Source organism: Amphiura filiformis, chromosome 12, assembly GCF_039555335.1.
Source record: "Amphiura filiformis chromosome 12, Afil_fr2py, whole genome shotgun sequence".
Lineage (NCBI taxonomy): Eukaryota > Metazoa > Echinodermata > Ophiuroidea > Amphilepidida > Amphiuridae > Amphiura > Amphiura filiformis.
Genome location: NC_092639.1, coordinates 37,177,113 through 37,198,129, shown reverse-complemented (window position 1 = coordinate 37,198,129; position 21,017 = coordinate 37,177,113). Strand labels below are relative to the sequence as shown.

General features: G+C 37.6%; 1 protein-coding gene across 1 annotated transcript in view; it reads right to left on the bottom strand.

The window, feature by feature from the left end:
- The window catches only part of LOC140166147 (serine-threonine kinase receptor-associated protein-like), a 72,968-nt gene that overhangs the window by 29,528 nt on the left and 22,423 nt on the right, over positions 1-21,017 (bottom strand). The window contains exon 5 of the mRNA XM_072189536.1: positions 18,746-18,883. Within this exon, the coding sequence (XP_072045637.1) occupies positions 18,746-18,883 (138 nt within the window). The remainder of the gene's footprint in view (positions 1-18,745; positions 18,884-21,017) is intronic.

Genomic DNA, 21,017 nt, shown 5'->3' with positions numbered 1-21,017 from the left:
TGTAAAATATATGATCGAAATGTGGTTTTTACAATTTTAGACCCCTGCTCTTGAATACAACACTTCATGAGTAGAATAGGACTTTGAGGTTTTTTCACATTTGAAAAAAATCTTTTGGTAAAAAAAAAAGTTTGAGAGTTTTGAGACAAATCTTTTTTTTTATTTTTTCTTACAGTCTAATTTTATTTCCAGAATTTGATTTAACCTTTACCTTATATGTGACCCCTCGGCACAACTGAGCCCTGAAGTCGCCAATCATCATTTTTGAGATCTTCAACCAAAATATTTTGCTTGAAATTAGCTTTAAAATGATGTATATCATGTCTATAGTACTTGACATTTAAGTAGTGAAAAATCAATAAAACAGTCAATAAATCCTTTGTTTCCTATTGTTTATTGTTAAGTTCGATGGAGCATATCTCAATAGTGGCACTGGCGACATCCGGGCTCAGTTGTGCCGAGGGGTCACATATGTTATTTACTGGATGACTAATCTACACCAAGATATTTATAGTCTCCATATTTGCAAAAATGCATTATTGATTTATATCATGAAATAAGTTCCAATTTTATTCATTATAGAAACTAACAGAGAATTTAGAGAATAAAAGATAGGATTTTTTTCTTTTACCTATCCAATATCGTGTCATAATGGATGGGCTGGCCAATATTTTGAGTAGTGGATGCCAGTGCATTTACTCTCATTCTTATTCAGTTTAAGTATAATATTTGTAAGAAACACTGCTTTTTTACAGAAAAAAACAAAGTTATTTTTGTGAGGACATCCCCATTGTTTAAAATGAACAAACCGTTATGAACATCTAAGTTGCATACACCAACGCATTATCGCACAATCATTGCAGATCAACAAGCGTGCCACTGTTGCGCGGTGGCGCGCGGACTATCTTATATGACTATCCACTATTGTGTGATATTATACACCCGAAAACTAATCAAATTACATGAATTCTTTACAAGCCACACTCGCTGAATAAGAATTCCTATTAGAAAATCTATAAAAAAATCATCATAAATCAGACTATGATTTTTGCATTATTTTGTGTAAACAATATAGGTGTACGTGTACTCACCTAAAAGCAATACTATGCAATTTGCATTCAAAATAGATTATATTGTTGGTTTGCAATATGTCCTCTTTTAATTTCAGGCTGAACAAATGAGGTAAAACAGAGAAAATTACTATTTCATTCCAGCGCCTATATCATCCCCCGGTATCATCCTCTCTGTGTATCAATTCGTTGATGAACTAGGATTCCAGTTTTATTACAAAAGCTCTAAATTCTACTGTAATTGAAGCATTTTAGGATATCTATCTTTCACATGGTATTTTTAAATACCATGTACTTAAAAGTACATCAATCATTGGGTGTTACAATTGTGCAAAGAGCAGAAATTCAAGAAAAGTGGAGGTCATCACTGTGAGCAAATCGCACATTATGGCTTTTGAAAAGAATAGGATTGACATTTCCATCAATGTCAGGTTTCTGTCCACACTGACATCCTTTTGTCAATTCTTCATACCAAAAATACTTCAAAATGTTATAGACTTGTCCTTTACCGTTTACATAAGTCCTCCAATTTTCATATATTTTTATGTTTTAGCCAGGCGGCGAATGGCATGATAGAGCCGGCAACTTGTGAAACCGCCCGGCCGTATGGCATTTTCCATATACTTGGTTAGTTTTGTGGGGTTCATTATCGAACCCCAACGGTTTTAGCATGTATTTATATTATTAACATAGGCCTATTTGTTTTTGATATTTCAAGCGTTTTAAAATTTCAAAATAATCCCATTCAATTACACGGTTGACGATGAAAATTTACTGAATTTAGAGAATGCAATGCGACCACCACCTGGTTTTAGCAGGGATCACAGACTGTGATGACAGTGTCAAATTTAATTAATCACAAAATCAAGAACAGGAATCAGTTTGAAGATACTGACATACTGAAATGATGGTTGGAATTTGTATAGCCTCTTTTGAATTTGTTCAATGTACACAGATACATCACCCCATGGCTGCCAACAACAATAGCACCAATGACTACAGTTAACAGCTCCCTATTGTACACATGGGTGGAGTAGGACAAGTAAGATAACATTTCTTGCCCCACAGCATAACATATTGGCTCTGAAGGTCTTGAACCCAAAACTTTATGATTGATGCCCTACAGTTTGATCAGTTCGTAATTGGCGGGCCTGATAATATCAATTCCCGCTGATAACAAGATGATCAAAGTATAACCGTTAATTAAGTCACTGTGTACTCTCCTCTCTATGGTTTATTGCTTTTATAATGTAAAACACTGACATAAATGTAGGTACATTATTTCATATGGTCATTTTCACAGTAAAGGGTGTAACTTTTGATTTTTTGGGTCAAAATTTCAAACCACTTAAATATGTTTCTGTTTACTGAAATCATGCATAGAAGCAACTTAAATTCCAGTAAAATAATGTTTCAAGGCTTAAACCTTTTGATTTCTAATAAAAATTTGACATTTCCAGAACATTTTGGTTAAAATCTAAGAAAAAATTTATTTTACATAACCTCAGAAAATTATGACATGAAAGCTGGAATACATGTGAAATCCCATTCCAAAGTAAGTCAACAGATATAAGTTAAATTTTATACCATGTTTTGCTATGTTTGTAATTGCAGTTTTGAAATTTTTTAACATCAAGTGTCATTTACAATGGAAATTTCCAAACCTTAAACATATTTTTAAGTTTTAATTGGGTTCCTAAAATAATTTGAATGTCTAACTTCATGTACAAATACTACTTGATGAAAGGAACCTCCCAGCCAAGTTTCACAGAAATTGGAGTTATTTTTTAGAATTGGCAATTCAAGCGATTTGTGTTTCGGAGGCTTCAGTTAACAACACAGGTGATCATAAAAGTAAAATATTTGGCTAACCACTACAAGTTGACATAAAAAAATAGGTAAAAAATATCACAATTACAAATTTTCATGCTTTGCTTCTAAGTATTGAATTTCAGTTGTGACAAAAATTAAATTATCACAGCAAGTAATTTTTTTGTTTCGGAGGATTCATGTTAACAATTGTTAAACATTGCAGAAGTAGTTTTTTGAAAACAACAGTGTTGGGATCATCTAAGCTGTTATTTTCTTGTGTATATTGAATCAATGATTCTATGCGGCAGATATTGTAGATTTATCACATGTTAATTTTTTCACCCATTTGTTAAGTATGGTGTTTTTTGCATGTGAAGCCTCCGAAACAGGCTTGTTTGGATATCAGTATATTTTTCAAACATTAACCATAATGTCAAATTTTTTTTAAATTTATGACATTCTGCACATATCAAGTAATAATTGCAATGCAGATATCAGTATGAAACACACCAATTTAGATATACATAGATGATAATTAATCTTATTGTTGTTTCGGAGGCTTCATTTGTTTCGGAGGCTTCAATTGTTAACAGAAAGTTTGTATTGGGTCCCATTTTCAAACGGTGATATATATCTCCACGATTTAAAAACATGTGACTTGAGGATCTACTTTGCTACATTTTGATAAATAGATTTGATGAGCTCTTTTATTTATATTTGCACAAGCTTGCTGAACAGTTTGTTTCGGAGGCTTCAAAAAAGTTAACGGAAAAACGGCTCTTTGAAGTCAAGATTTTATAAAAAATTTAAAAGCTTGCAAATCGACTAATTTTTGTTACCCATTTCAAGTTAAGATAACAACTGTTATGAATCAAGAAGAAGTGAAGAAATAACCAAGAATTATGAACCAAAGCTACACCCACAAAGTTTGTTAACAATTGTTAACGGAAAATGAAGCCTCCGAAACGACAATTATCGAAGTCCGGTTCTCAAAAATACATGGCTGTTCACAATTAAATCTAATGTGGCAGTGTTTACTGAACATATGATTGTACTTTCAGGATAAGAAAAATTATCCATGAACTAACTGAAGAAAACACAGGGTTTTACAAAAATGTTACTGTTTTTTATAGTTTTTCAAAATGGCAATATTAATTACATTTACATTTTGTAAGCCTGCTAAAACTGAACGCAGTAACTCCCAAAGCTGATTATGCTACCCAAGGTAGCTGCTAACTAGATGACTTATGTGGCCAAAAATCATGGAATTCTGTGGCTTTATTAGAACACTACGGATTAAAATGTTAAAAATCCAAAGTTACACCCTTTACCGTGAAAATGACCATATATATTTATTTCACAATCGTGGCCATGGGCCAAATTACAGAGAAATATTACAAATAATTATAATTAAAGATACTTAGAACACACAAATTTAAAACATTTATAAATACACAAGTATTGCACATGGTAGTATAAATAAGCATGACACATGGAAAATATATTATTACAAGGACATAAAGATATGAAATTTGCACAAATAAAATAGGCCAATTACAATGTAAAATATCACCAAAAGATTTGATTAAAAAGCACTAAAATCAAAATTTAACCTGCCAGCAGGATAAAATCTTTATGAAAAAATGTGTACATCCATAACAAAATGATGCACCCGTCGGACGCCACATGCGCCCCACCCCGCACAACAGCAAGGAACAAACACCAGACCCATCCCAAGCGGAGGCCACTCCAAATCATCCGCAAGTCACATGGCCAAGGAATGTTCTCTGTACTCCCAAACCATGTGACCCAGGGATGACCCAAAGCGACATCCACCCGAGACAAGTCCGGTATCTACTCCCAGCTACCATGCGAAATGAGACACATGTAGCAGCCGACAAGCGCATCCCTCTGACATGGATGCACACAAATTGAATTTAGATAAAAGCAAGTGGGGCATTTAATGCATGTTTAAAAGTGTGACATAAAAGGGGATGGGGCTCTGTTTGAAACGTTTCGTGTTGGCCCTGAGTTGTGTATGATCTTGAGCATTGCGCAAACTTCTGCCATGGACCGAGATTCTGGTTGGGGGTAATAAATGACTGGTTCTTAGACTGTCTCTCAGTCCATTGGCAAAAGTTCGGCAATGCTCAACCCTTCTGTCTTCTAGCTTTTTAATATTGCATTGTTGTATTGACTTTGAATATGAGATGTATTTATAACCAAGTATGGTTCTAATTGCCCTTCTTTGTATGGGCTCAAGATCACTAGCTTGTTTACATGTGAGCCCCGAATGCCAAACCACATCAGCATACTCGAGCACTGGTCTGACATAGCTTTTGTAAACGACCGTAGGTTCATCCTGGTCAAAGCCAAATCTTTTCAGGGATCTAAGCATGAAAAGACGAGTGTTTGCTTTCTTGATCATAATATCAACCTGAGATTGCCATTTCAGGTCACTTTGAATACAGATACCCAGGATTTTGGCTTTGTCAACATAATCAAGCTTGTCAGATCCAATGCTCAAGTCTGCATGATGTGGTTTGGTTTTACTGAAATTAACCTCAAGTGCCTGGCATTTCTTGGCATTAAGATTAAGGCCATTAGTTGCTGCCCAGTCTGAGAACTTATTCAGATCTTCCTGGATATGACTATTGCTATCACTAGTAGAATTTTCAGCAAATGTGAGATCATCAACATACTTCCAGACTTCTGCATGTGCATCATCGGCGGCATCATTGATGAGGATTTGAAAACCAATTGGGCCAAGCTTGGTGCCCTGCGGTACACCAGCTGTGAGTTGCACAAAGTCTGAAAGCATGTTGTTGTATTGTACACATTGCTGTCGATGCTGAAGAAAGTCACAAAGCCAAGGTACTATGTTCCTACGCACACCCATTTGAATAATTTTTGTGATGATTATGCCTCTTCTATTTCATCACCAAACCACAATTCAAACTACTTTCAATTAGAGAATAAATGATAGGAATTTTTATTTTGACTATCCTCTACCGTGTGATAGACGACAGGCAGGTCCAATATTTTGAGTAACTACGATAAAAATATTGGACCTGCCTGTCGTCTATCATAGGTAGAGGATAGTCAAAATAAAAATTCCTATCGTTTATTCTCATTCTTAGTCAGTTAACTATTATTTTGATAACTGTAAACTACTTTTTAAAGCAAAAATTCAGTTACCGTCATAAAAACTCCCCTTTTTCTAAAATGAACGAAACTTGTTTACAACTTCACATCCCTTGTTACGCGTACTGCTAGCGCGTGCGTGTGTTCCGCACTAGTCTACGCATACAACGCGATGCATACGCGCATCTCTACAAGCGTGTTACGAGTTATCAACACGCATGATGACGTGGGGTCGTCTACGGCCTGATAGACGACACCCGAAATCATGCGATTGTCCAATCAGAAAATGTGTCTATGAACTAGACCACTCCCACTGACTAAGAATCACAATCAGTTATTAACATAAAGAACCATACACAGGGGATGATTATTAATGGAGGATACTGGCACTTTATTAGGTCTCTATCCCACGGGCCATTCAGCTATATTGGTGTAGACTAAAACATGTATGAAAAGTCATGTTTTCTTTTTTGTGAAAGAATACACAAATATAACACAATGCACATTCCACTTTTAGAGGACATCGATTTTCAAGAAACAGGTGGTTTTTTTCCTCCCAAGCTAGTTAAATGCGTAAACCCATTTTAGAGAGTCATATTTTGGTTCAAACTTGTTTAGGGGGTCAAATTTGGTGCACAAATCCTTGCTTAGGGGTAAAAATTTGTTTACGGGATATTTTGGAAACAATTGGTCATGCGTGTGTACATTATTATGGTTGAGTAGTGGTCAGCGACAACCTGTAAAGTGTGCCGAGGCTTGTGGATCAACATCGACTAGGCATTGTGCCTGTGGTGCATAGCGAACTATAAATCACTGCACTTTTTTTTTATTACTGATGCAAGGTCAAGCCCCAGTGCAGTCCCTATTTGCTCTTGTGAAATAATTGAGCTAACCTGACATTCTCATAAGGGCTATTTCACGTTAAGCGTGCACTTACAGTCCCACAGAGGGTCAAAATTAGAAGTCCTTAAATTCATAAAAATTCTATGATTTTTAGAACTTCATGATGTACCAAATTCAATTCCAAAATATCAGAGCGTGGGATCATCAATAACATTGTTAAATTCATCACTAAAGTTTCAATGGGAAAATGCATGGCGCCTGGAGAGGACATTTTGTTTAACAAAACAACATTAACCACTTCAGTGCTATGTGTAGTTCAAATAATGTATGGGTCAAAATTATTTGCATTTGTTTACATTGTTCATCAGATGATAATACACATTTTTAATCATTCTACATGACATTTTTTGTTTAAAAATTAAAGTGCGGGCTTCTGCAAATCCAGAAGCAAGTTAAACGATTGTTGAAAAAACATGAAACTCTTACTTTATTATAACAACTAGTGCACCTGCAGCTGTGAGAGCCCTGATGCTGTGAGAGCACTGGCATGATAGCGATACTGTTTGACCCCAGATGACCTTTGACCTCGGATGACCTTGGTGTAATTTTTTTCATGCTCCCCTCATACGAAGGATTCCACCTATCAAGATTAAGCCCAATAGGGCAAAGTTTAAATTTGGCCCCTACATGACCTTTGACCTCGGTTGACCTCAATTTTGTTTTATGCGCATATATTCCCTCGTATCAAGGATTCCACCCACCAAGTTTGAGCCCGATAGGACAAAGTTTGAAATCCATGACCTTTGACCTTTGACCTCGGATGACCTCCATATAATGTTTTTCATGCTCCCCTCATACGAAGGTTTCACCCACCAAGTTTGAGCCCGATCGGACAAAGTTTGAAATTTGACCCCTCCGTAATGACCTTTGACCTCGGTTGACCTCAATTTTATTTAGCGCATTATATTCCCTTCCTATCAAGGATTCCACCCACCAAGTTTGGGCCCGATCGACAAAGTTTGAAATTTTGACCTTTGACCTTGACCTCCGATGACCTTCAAACTACCCGGTAAACAGCGCACGCCCGATACCCATCTATGTGTGAAATATCGGAACGATGCGTCAAAGCACGGCGGAACGCATAGCCGGACAGACAGACAGACAGACGGACAGATAACGCTTATGATTATTATAGTATAGACTAGTGCACCTGCGGATGTGAGAGCCCTGATGCTGTGAGAGCACTTATTGGGGTATGGGCGCTTATTGGGGTATGGGCACTTATTGGGGTGTGGGCACTTATTGGCGTATGGGCGCTTATAGAATTCATTGCCAGCAAGTTTAGGCCCGATCGGACAAAGTTTGAAATGTACAAATCATTTGCAGCAATGCATTCTGGGTAGACATTACAGTGCATTTCAAATTGGGCAGATAGCCAAAAGCTGAATGAAACCCACTTGGGCAGCTTGAAACTTGTTGTAGATTGTCTACTGGATTCTTTTTATCCACTTGCTGCTTTGTATTCACGTGGGGTATTTTCCCCATTTGACCTTTGACCTTGACCTATGATGACCTTGAAAACCACATGGCCAACATGCTTTTCCCGATACCTATCTATATCCGAAATTTCAGCGCGATGCGTCGAAGCGCGGCGAAACGCATAGCCGGACAGACAGATAGACAGAGACCGCTTATTATTTTATTAGTATAGACTAGTGCACCTGCAGCTGTGAGAGCCCTGATGCTGTGAGAGCACTGGCTGACCTCAATTTTGTTTATGCATATATATTCCCTCAGACGAGGATGCCACCCACCAAGTTTGAGCCCGATAGGACAAAGTTTGAAATCCATGACCTTTGACCTTTGACCTCGGATGACCTCCATATAATGTTTTTCATGCTCCCCTCATACAAAGGATTCCACCTACCAAGTTTGAGCCCGATCGGACAAAGTTTGAAATTTGACTCCTCCGTAATGACCTTTGACCTCGGTTGACCTCGATTTTATTTCGCCCCTATATTCCCCTCGTATCAAGGGTCCCACCCACCAAATTTGGGCTCGATCGGACAAAGTTTGAAAATTTGACCTTTGACCTTGACCTCCGATGACCTTCAAAACCACACGGTCAACATGCTTTTCCCGGCACCTACCCATGTCCCAAATATCGGATCGATGCGTCGCAGCACGGCGGAACGCATAGCCGGACAGACAGAGACCGCTTATTATTTTAGTATAGTAGATATATCCTCTTGTGTATCATTTTTCTTATCATAAATGTTAGTTCTGATGTGTTTTAATTAAATATTGTCAAGTTCCCATATTTTTCAGTAGAACTTGTGTTTTCTGAGCTTTCCAACGTATGGGTGTCTGGAGAGGACATTTTGTTTAACAATCAGTTTTGCACTTTTTTTCACTGATATTCAAGCAGCATACTTATCTTTATCAGTCTAAAAGTTTTCATCAGATGTTATTACACACAAATACTGCTAGAAAAGCATACCATCTCTTGTATTTTACTTTTAATGATGGCTCCTGTAAATCCAGACACAGGTCACAGCTATTTGGTGAGGCATGAAATCCACACTTTCACCATCAAAACATATCTTGAAAATAGATGTTTCTGACTACAAATGTTCACTTTAGATGTGTTGTCAATATCTAGATGAAACATTCACTTGAAATAAAAGTACATGCTTTTTGTGAGCTGTTACGGACCACAGTTTTTGGTTGTTCTGGAGAGGACATTCTGTTTAACAACGTGATATCATCAGATATTGGCTACTTTGAGTATTGTGATTAAAAACTAATGCCTTGTCTTGTTAGAGGGAAGGAAAAGGTTAATTTTGTTAAAATAAAGTGAAACATTTACCCTTGATTTTGTGTCAATTGCCGATTTACCCCTGTTCTGGAGAGGACACACTTTTAACGCGGAATCAAGACACCAAAACTGGCAGGTTGTGATATTTTATACAAATATCCTCAGAACTAATTGTCCTGTTTTATGATTGCGGAACACCCTGAAGATTCTACAGATGCAAGTTTTGGCAGGAACTTCCAATTTAGTTTCAATTTTGATAGTACTTGTTTTGGAGAGGACATCGCTTTTTTTTGTTTAACGAGAATCTACATAATTACAAAATGGTCATAATTTTCGCAATACTGGACCAATTTATGCCAAATAACTTGCATTGCATTGTGTATGCTTCATACTTTGTTACCAAAGCAATAGCTACAAAGGAGGCTTATTTATATTCCTAAGAAATCATTCATAAGACATTCAAAATATGAAGTGGGACTCCAGAAATGTGTCGAAAATACATGTAAATGCAAAAATCTGATATAAAAAGTTGTCAGAATTTAATGAAAATGCTCCTGTAGCTTAAATAAATGTAGATATTTATATAGCGCTTTATGCCGTAAACAGCCTCAAAGCGCTTTACATTTATTCCGCCGTCATTAGAATATGTCGGAACCACGTTTGCAGCCTACAAGTGGCGCAGGGTCCATCAGGGAGCTGATCCTGGATGCGATGGTATATTGTGGAACACCAGAGCTGCCAACTCTCCCGGATTCTGCGGGAGACTCCCGGATTTGAACACAATCTCCCGCTATCCCGCATGCTGGTCAAAATCTCCCGTATCCCCAGCCCTCTGATGAAAAATAAATAAAAGCCCAAGTCCTGTATCCTCCAACATGTCTGTGTGTCTGAACTTACTGCAATAATTACCAAGCGTAATGTTCAATAAAATACAAACAAATTAGCCTATCATATCTGCCAACCATTCCGATTTGGGCAGAACTGTACCTATTTTTAAACCTCAAAGTTGGTTAAAGCCTTTGCATCGGGGCCTGAGATTGGAATTCCAGTTTCCTTTCTCACGAAGTAAGGGCTAAGAGTAAAATTGTACAATTGTGTTTGGGAGTGGCCTTCTCTCTTTCTCTTTTTCCTAGCTATTTTCTTCCATTTCTTGCTTTGTTTATCAAAGCTATCTAGGCCAGCATGCATATATTAGCCTACACTGGCTATCCAGGCTTGTGCATTTGTATGAGCTTGGAACGGTCCATGGTTTTCCATGGATTAGCATGTGTTCCTCACGGACCAACCTGGGTAAACAAACAAACAAAAAGCGGAACGTTCTGATTTTCCCGATTTTACTACAGAAAAAAAAAAAAAAGTCGGAACTTAATCAAAAGATGATGATTCTTTCTGGAACTATATTTCCAATTTTAAAATGAAAATTTCTTAGAAGCCTGACTGGATGACTCGGCTAGATCTTTCGTATTATTAAAGAACACCTTTTCATGCCAAAATTTATGAATTTTGGTCCAATAACAGACCAGCATGTTCAGTGTTGGAATTACTGATTGTGTCGGGTTTTGCGTTCAAAAACTCATCTCTTTTTCCTCAATGAATATTACCTTAGTAAGAAGTATGTAATGTGTATTAATGAACGATGACGTTTGAGATGATGCTGAACTGTTGCCGTATAGACCTATATACTCTAATAATATGAAGTCATGTTTAAGTCTAAATGGAAGCAAACTTGGGTCAAAGGTTTGATATGAACCTTTTAGCTGTATCCTTTGGCTTTGTGTGGCCGTCAGTCGGGGTGGCCTTGGGGGGGGTTGAGTGGGGAGGTTGGGTGGGGGTTATGTATATGTATTTCCCTTGTGATAGGCCTATTATTAATTTGTAGTGACATCACTCTGTATGTTTAACATACCAAATTTTATAAATTACTCTTATCATATTACAATGTATTCTTTAGGCACATTAGTACCCCCCCCCCCCATGTGGGCCCCCTCCCACATACCTGAAGGGGGGGTGCAAAAATTTGATGAATCATTGTTTTTATATTGCGCATTACATATATCAGTTTCAGTCTTGTAGGCCATGTTATTAGGCCAAAATAAAACTTTGATGTCTATCATGTACAAAAGTATAGGAAACTGAATATTTAAAACCCCTTTTTGTGGCGCCTTCTACGGAGGCGCCACAATATAGGCATGACTTTGTGAAAAGCTTCTAATTTCACTCTTGCTAGATTGACTTCGCAATTGTTTTGCTAAAATTATGCCCAGCTCAGAAATAAAACCACAATTTGCTTGGATTTTATTTTATTATTGTTTTCTGATATGCACGGGATAAAATGGTGAGCGTGTATTCTTTGTTTAAAATACAAAATTAGGATTTATAAAAACACCAAATAAATCCTGACCTTTGTATGCGTTCAACCGGTTTACCGTGTGCCTTAGAACCCGATAGACGGTGACATTTGACCATACACTAGGATCCACAACATGCTCATCTATCATGGGAACAGTTCTTAAGGTGGTTCTGGACCCATTTTGGAAGTGCTCTATTTATGTTTTAAACATATTAATTGAGTAGGGCAGAGAACACTGATCCATATGCCTTTTGTTTGAAGCTAATCGGACATACGGTTTTCATAATACATACATTTTAAATGTCTTTGTATTGTATTGTTTTTATCAATAATCAATACAGTTAATGAGCTAATATGACTTGAAAGTGCTCATTAATATGTAATTTTGCCAATATTTTTTCAAATCCAATGCATAAATGTTCGTAACATTTTTATTTATCAGAATATTGGTTTCAAACTTGGTCAAAGTGTTCCTAATGACTTCCAGATAATTTATGCATAATTAATGAGCTAGCCGCCCTAATTTGCATAATTAATTAGCATTTATGCAAATTAGCTCATTAATTATGCAAATATGCAAATGAGGGGGCGGCTTCACTATATAATACATTAGAACATATTAGAAACACTTTGACCAAGTTTCAGGGCAAAAGTATGCAAAATAAAAGTACCATGAACATTTATGCATTGATTTTTAGCAAAAAATTAAAAAAAATTACATATTAATGAGCCTTTACAGTCCTTTTAGCTCATTAACTATATTGATTATTGATAAAAACAATTAGATACAAAGAAAATATAATTTGATGTAGTATAGAATTATAGAAACCGTATGTCCGATTTGCTTCAAACAAAAGGCATATTGATCAGTGTACTTTACCCTACTCAATTAATCTGGTTAAAACATGCTCAAAGCATTTCCTTATTTCTAGAAAATGCATCCAATACCACCTTAAACCCTAATACATTTGTACATTCATCCTTTGAAAATTTGGGTACACAAACTCATACTCTGCAACTTGAAGTCAAATTTTGCACTATGATTATGTAATTGAGGTTATTAGACTATGCCATTGGGATGAGACTCTTGTAGTCCATAGTGATAAGATCAATTAACAAGGCCTCTTAAACTGATGGCTTTTGTTTGCTAATTACCATAGAATCTATATAGCGGTTATTGCCAAAGTTGCAATATGGTGGCACAATTGGGCGGCAAACTGTATGCAAACAACACGGCATATTAATTATACATGTTCTACATTGTTGTATTTTAAAACACTGAAGACCAAAATTGACGTTAATGCCATGATTGGATCATGGAGGTAGTACTACTACCTCCATAATTGGATTAAGTAAATAACTAAATCCTGTTATCTACCCAGCAATGTTTGCTTATCTTAATAATTGTAACAAACTGTAGTGTACTAAATGGTACAAGACAGAAAAGGCAAACAGACAGAAATTTAGAGTTTTAAATTAGAGAGTTGACAGGAAGTTGTAAGAGTTAAATTGTTATGGATATGATTGGTGTAAGCGCGAAAATGTTGAATGTCAGATCAAAGTCATCTGAGGTGAATTAAGTAATGTCAATCACAAATTGTTACAGGTCATTTGAGGTGGACTAAGTTTATATTTGGATTGTCAGAACACCTTCCCAATCAAACACATTTCTCTTGCATTTGATCATCTTCTACTCTTCCCTAGAAAAATCATTATAATACCAAATCTACACACCATGCAATTCACCATATCACGTCCCAAGTTCACATTAGGCGCCACATTCCTTTTTAAAGGAATTTTTATTTAGGATGAAGGAAGCATTTTTTCAAAAAAGTCTCTAGGGGTGTTAAATCTGCTAAAATCACCTGGGCTTAGGTACCTAATTTGCATATTTTACGGTATAATTTTGAGAAAATAAGCCACTTGACTGTTATCTAGGCTTGTTTTCTCAAAATAACCTTATTTTTTAATCCATTTGAATGTAATTTTCCCCTCAGAAATGGTCTCTCCTGTAGTGTAAAATGTGTAGAAACCCTCTGGCTTCAGGGGGGCTTCGCCCCCTCGACCCCCACCAGGGGCCTGCTTAATGGACCCCCAGCCGTTAGGGGTGAGAGCTTCGCTCGCTGCACTCCCTACGCTTCGCCTATCACAGCCCTGAAATAAATCTCCCTGATTCTAAAATCCCAATGTTGCAGCTCTGGAACACATGGTGTGTACTTCTTAGCTGCAACTCTCTGATTGTTGCTAAATGGTTTATATGGTGAGTCTTGGGCTACAGTGATCAGCAAATTCCTGTAAAGTTTGCTGACTGAGGCTTGTGGGTTTAATGCCGGTGCATAGCACACTACAACTGGAGTGGCAATGCTGTTGTTGAAGTAACAATGCTGTTAATAAGTGACAATGCATGTGCAGCTGATGTTAACTGCTGATAAGCCAGATGATTGACTGATAATATCACCATAAATATGGACAAAGGACAATTCAGTAACATTAAAATTCCTAGCAAAACATTTACTTTGTGGAGACAACTTGTCAAGTTTCTGTTGCATTTGAACATTGATTGAGCATTTGGTGCATCTGCAATCTAGAGGGCAGTGTATTCTTTCACAGACAAGATCAGGGGGTGAGCGGCATGATAGACAGAGACAGCAAAACCACTCAGCTGTATGGCACTTTCCATACACTCGGAACACGGAAGCAAATTTCACAGCTGCCGTGATCACTGGTATGCGCCATTCATTATGCACACTGAATGATCAAATTTGTACTGTATTTAATTAACTTGAAGGTTAGTTTGAAGGCTCATTATCAAACTCAAACAGTTTTAGCTTGTATTAATATCATTTATTAACATACTTGTTTGGTTTGTGATATTGTAAGCATTGTAAAATTTCAAAATAATCCCATGTCATCACCCCGATATCTTCATGGCAGAAATCGCCATGGTAGGTTGAATCCACCACCACGCATGGCCATTTTGTTCCGACCTGTTTAATAGTTTTGACACGCATAATGGGCCGAAGGACATCTGACTAAGGCTACTGACAATTGCCCGGTGACTGACCTCGCTGTGTGTGAGTCGAGCATGGTACGCCATAGGTCATATGCTTTTAGACTACCCACGATTGGCCTATACACTGCGCTATATAATTCGGCACATATAGAATCAGAATTATTGTCAGTTTTGAGTTCAAGACGCAAGCTTCTTTCTCAAGACGCAAGCTAACGACTATCATATCTGTTCAACACATATATTCAAGTGCAAGGAACCACATCTGGTTTCTTTAGACGAAATCATTTACGGGAGATATTCACCATTTTCTACCCCGGTATCCAAAGATTTTCATCTGAATATCAAAATCGTGCATAGCACATTCACGTGTATCGATCCCGGGTATTGATTTTAGTATCTCTGGTGTACCAAGTAATTATTAGCCAGGCGATGTCGGTGTGTTACACAGCTGACAAAAGAAAATTCCTGAATTTAGTAAATTTGTGCCGCATACCACCTGGACAAGATGGATATCAAATGAATGCAAACCTTGCTTGTTCTCCCAATGAGATACTGAAATGATATCACCTGGCATAACTAGGGTTGGTAGCGCCCGGGCAAGAAACAAAATTGGCTCCCTACCCCCCCACCCGAGAATATCTTAGATGCGGGCAGTGGCGTAGCTAGGGGTTGTGGCACCCAGGGCTAAGGATACATAATGCCCCCACCATTCTTGAAACAATTGAAGCGCGCAAAATTTTGGACAAATAAGGCCTACCACTAATTAATTTTGGTTACTAGAAGTTGAATATCGGTCTTAAAATGTTCTTTCAATTGATCGCTTGGAGGGGCGCAGAATCGATGCTTCATTGGTCAATTTGGCACCCCGCTATTTACGCCACTGGCATAAATTCTGCATTTGTGCTCTAAATAGGAAAACAAACTATGCCGTGACAGTTGGTATTTACAGGGTTGAAAGTCCACTATTGACAAAAAGCCTGCAACAGTGTGAAAATGACCAGAATGGCCCTAAATCGGGCAGAAAATAAAAGAAATTGTGTAAATTTTGTCTACAAAAAAGCCTGAAAACTTACTCCCTGTATTTGCATTGTGGTTTGTGGTGCTCGGGGCAAGGGTATAATATGGAATGACACCCCTTTTTGAAGGGGGAAAACAGCCAGCTGTTCCTATAATGACTCTTTGGGAACAAATTGAGCATGGAGTGTACGAAAATTTGCACAAATATTACTAATTTGGTCGTAACCAAGGTTACTTTTTGCCTTAAACAGTCTCATAACTATTTATGTTGTTGTTGAAATGTAAGTGAATAACTGAAGAAGTCTTACTAATACTAGCGGGCTTCAAACTGATTGATGGTGGTGTTGAGTACACCAATTCTCGCTATTCGCAATAAGGGCGCCGCCAGCGGTTTGCGATGTTATCGTGATGTATCATGGGAAATGTGATGTATCATTTTTAGTTTGTCAATATAACGTCATTACACGCAAATCACATTATTACCATTATTGAGTATCGATTCGCGTGACAACACCTTTTATTTTGACAAACTAAAAAATATTGTCACGTGTTCCTATGTAATAGCATGGTAATATTCGTATTGAGTATGGACTTGGATGTAACACTTTTCCCATGATACATCACGATTATTACATCGCAAAATATGGCGGCGCCTTATTATGCAATAGCGAGAATTAATAGCCATACATAAATCAGTCAATTCTGAGTCCCCTCCAACACGGCTCACATGATACCCAGTGGCGGCACCAGGAATTTTTTTCCGGGGGGCAAATTCAACAAATTTGGCCCAAAATTGCCACAAAAAGTGGATATTTACGTAATTTTGGGGTTTTTGCCTCAAAAGTGGTGGGGCAAACTGGATGGGCAAGAACCCCCCCCCTGTAGCACCGCCACTGAGGATACCCTAACTATGTCCCTGTTGACACCAACCCAACAGCAAATGACTTTTAACTTATGCGGCATTTCATGTCGATTGACGCCGCTAACAGAAACTGACATTTATCCATCTTTCGCCGCTATTTGATGGCAACTAGTTTTACCTGTAAAATGGAGTAGACTCAACAGAAACTTTGAAAACTCTGTTTTACCAGTTGAAAACAAACTGAGCTACTTTACAGGGATTCAAATTTGAGGAGAATCGACTGGATTACAACTAGGAGAACCAATAGGAGAACCAAAATTGGTTCTCCTAAGCTTCCAGTCTCAGATCGCATGTTGTGTTATTTTTGTTTTACCTTTCTACAACGGAAATATGATTTAATTGGGAGTTTCAAAGTTACCGAAGGTTCTCGCAAAAGCCCTTTGCAAGAACCTAAACAGGTTCCCGTAATCAATTGCGAATTTGAACCCCTGCTTTAAATTAATTTCTCTTGGACAAAGAACATACTGCTGATTGTCCTGGAATTACTTTACTTGATCCTGGCTGTGAGAGTTTATTGTGGTATGCCTAGGGTGAGTGCTTCTTAGTTGCAGGTCCCTACTACTTAATATATACCATTAATGTTTCGCTGTTTCTTTGGAAAAAATAACAATTTGAGTCTTTTTCTTCCCTTGCGATATTCTAGAGGGTCCAAACAAAATGTGTTTACATTGGCTATGATGTCATTTGAGTGACTACTTTTCCCAGGTTGTCCCTACTACTGATTTCTCTATACAATAAGAAATAGCAAATAAGCAGGGATTCTATGAAAATCTATTGCCAGGGTGAAACATGCACGGGTCTTACTGATATTTCCAGGAGTTCCAAGACAATGCAAGAAAAAAAGTGTTTGTCTTCCCACCCTAGTGATCAGAGATGCAAAGCGCAACTAGCGGAAGTGCTGCACCCAATACACATGTGGTCATCATTATACACAAACAGTTGTCTTCGCCTCTTTGGAAAACTTTGATTGGAAAAGGTCTATACTTTCTTTCAAGCAGGGCATTAGCCAGGATTTGATAGTAGAGTGTCCATCCCAGTCTGGGATTCTGGAAGAGCGCCACCATCAGCCAAAATGAATACATGCAAACACAAGTTTTCAAGAGATGGCGCTATTACCAAACCCGGAAGTAAAGCAACTTAAACAAAATGGCGCCCATTGAAGTTTGCAATTGGTGAAAACGCATCATAAAGTGCTTTTTTTATAGACTGTTAGAGGCTCCCAACAGTGGTTTGTAACCTTTTTATAGACATTTAGAGGCTCCTATTACAGTGGATTGTAACATTCAACCTGATTGTATAAAAGACTTTGTTTTTGGACGGCCTCGCGGACAATTTTAGCATTTTGTAGGGCGTCCATTCTCGTGACAGGGTGTCCAAATGACGGCCGGACATCTCTCTAGCTAAAGCCTTGCTTTCAAGGTGGCATGAAATCAAGAATCTCCTTCCAGCAAATGGCAGAACCAGGGGTAGCGCTAGAACTAAACACTCCAGTGTCCACAGTGAACTTGCAGAAAATAAAAAAGTAGGGGGTCCGAAGTAGAGTTTGGCGAGTCCTGAGTTGCACAAATGCAGCATAAATAGTATGTCTGCGTTAGCGCTAGATTGAAAAACTGGGGGTCTGCAGGGACCCTGAACTTGCAGAAAATTTAAAAACAGTAGGTCCGAACTCTATTTTGGTGGGTCCGGGACCCCAAAATGCAGCCTAGAGCTACCCCTGGGCAGAACCATGCAAGACATTCATGTCAATTCTTCTTACCTGCTTGTGTCATAGAAACTTGTTGCTTTATTATGTGTGACAACTAGAACGGATCCATCTTGAGATAGGTCCATACTGAGTGAAGAACTATCAGATTCTATCTTCTTTACTTCAAGCTGTGACCTTACATCCCAAACCCTGGGAAATAAATCCAATATAAATTCAAAGTTATGATCACTGATTCGTCCAAACAAGATAAAGTGAGAACTTCAAATATAGCTTAAGAAACCCTCCAGACTGCATCCGCAAATGGCCTAAATATAATCAACCTGCTATTTGTTCAATGCAGTCCAAATAAAAATATAATACTGTAACGAATCGCCTAATGGCGCATTTGGGCTCATTTGGCTGGGGAAAATTTAATGTGCAAATAGACGGCTTCCTCCTCTGAAATCCCAACAAGAGTTAAGGTTTTGTGCCCGTATTTGCTGGTGGGAATTTCACGAGAGGGCACTTTTAGGTTGTGCCTAAAATTTCACTTACGTCAAGGGAGTCCATAGCGCCATAGGCGAACAGTAATATAGTAAACATTAGTAAAATCATCAACTGATGAAATTTTTGAAGGTAACACCACTCTCTTACTCACCATACAACACAACTCTATTGTGACTCTCTCTTTAAAGGAAGTGTCCGGCAATCACAACATTAGGTCTTATATGATAGAAAAATAATTATCAAGCACGAATCACATGGTTTTATTTCAAACAAACTCATATTAACCATAAAAACGAATAAAAACAGCCATCTCTCAACACGCGATATTCAAAATTCCCGCCGCCGAAATTGTCTAGAGCAGTGACGTCCCAATAGTTCAATGAAGCCTGTCGACAAATGAGCACAAATAACCATGACGTCACTGCTCTAGAACATTTCGGCGCGGGAATTTTGAAAATCGCGTGTTGAGAGACGGCTGTTTTTATTCGTTTTTATGGTTAATATGAGTTTGATTCAAATAAAACCATGTGATTTGTGCTTGATAATTATTTTTCTAACATATAAGGCTTAATGTTGTGATTACTGGACACTTCCTTTAATAATCACACCTAATTTTCTTTCTTTTTCTTTGTTTAATTTTTAAAGCCTTAATGTACGATCTTTTTAAATTTTTAGATTTTTCTTTTTTTTCTTCCAAAAATGATAATATGCAATCATTATGAAAGTTCCCAATACATTTGGACACAAAAACATTGGGAATTTGTAAAGAAACAACATCATAAGCTTCACCTCTATCACTCGAAATATCTCGCACTATTTGGATTAGGACAGCGCGTAGGGAGCGTAACCAAACTGGTTTCGTAGGAGACTACGATTTGCGAGGCATTCCGACATTATATCATAATCTAAAAATTATGATAATATGTCGGACCAACAGAAAATAATCCCCTTTTACTACAAATAGGGCGAATTTGACAGTTTGCTCACAGATTTAAGTTAGAACATGTGTAAGTATTACAAATATGCCAAAAAATCGGTTTTGAAAAAAATAAAGGTATATTCTGAAAAAAAATACATTAAGGCTTTAATTTCTTTGATCGAGGTGGAGCTACTGCGGGTAATGCTTTGCATCAAGAACTGCTACTTAAAAAGAGTTGCTAGTTTTAGTTATAACATGCTTTTGGATAAAGTAACGGACCATGTACAAAACACACCAACGATCAAAGAATGATACAAGAAGATAACTAGAATATATAAAAACAGAAAGACATTGACAAAATGTTGTCTATTCTCCATGTGGTATTGGATTTTTACTAATGCATTGCTAGTGTACACCTCTATGGTTTACATATTGCATTAGTTTTTGTCTTTGTCTTGTTCCCCACATCAAGTTGGTATACCTGGCTCAAATCTTTATGCTTTTGAATATTAAGGACTAAATGCTCCAATTGGAAACCTGAAATGTGTTTTGTTACTATGTGCTCAGCCCATAACTAACATTATTATACTTTTATCCATCATTCTCAATGCATATAATGTTAATGTCAAAACTGCAAGATATCCCACTGGTGAAAAGTTAAACATTGGTTCGCCTCAAGATCGGTAGTGACGTAAGTGTGTATTTTGCTGACCACAGCATATCTATTTGTGTGCATAATGTTAATCGCACAGAGTGTACATGTACGCATATAAGGACGCTTTGATGTCACGCTTGCAATGCGAGCGTGAAAAAGCATTAATGTCACTACCGCACTTGAGGTAAACCAAATAATAATAGGTTAAGGTCATTCAATCAATGTAGACACTCTGCATATATTGTGGTTCACCTCAAGTTCGG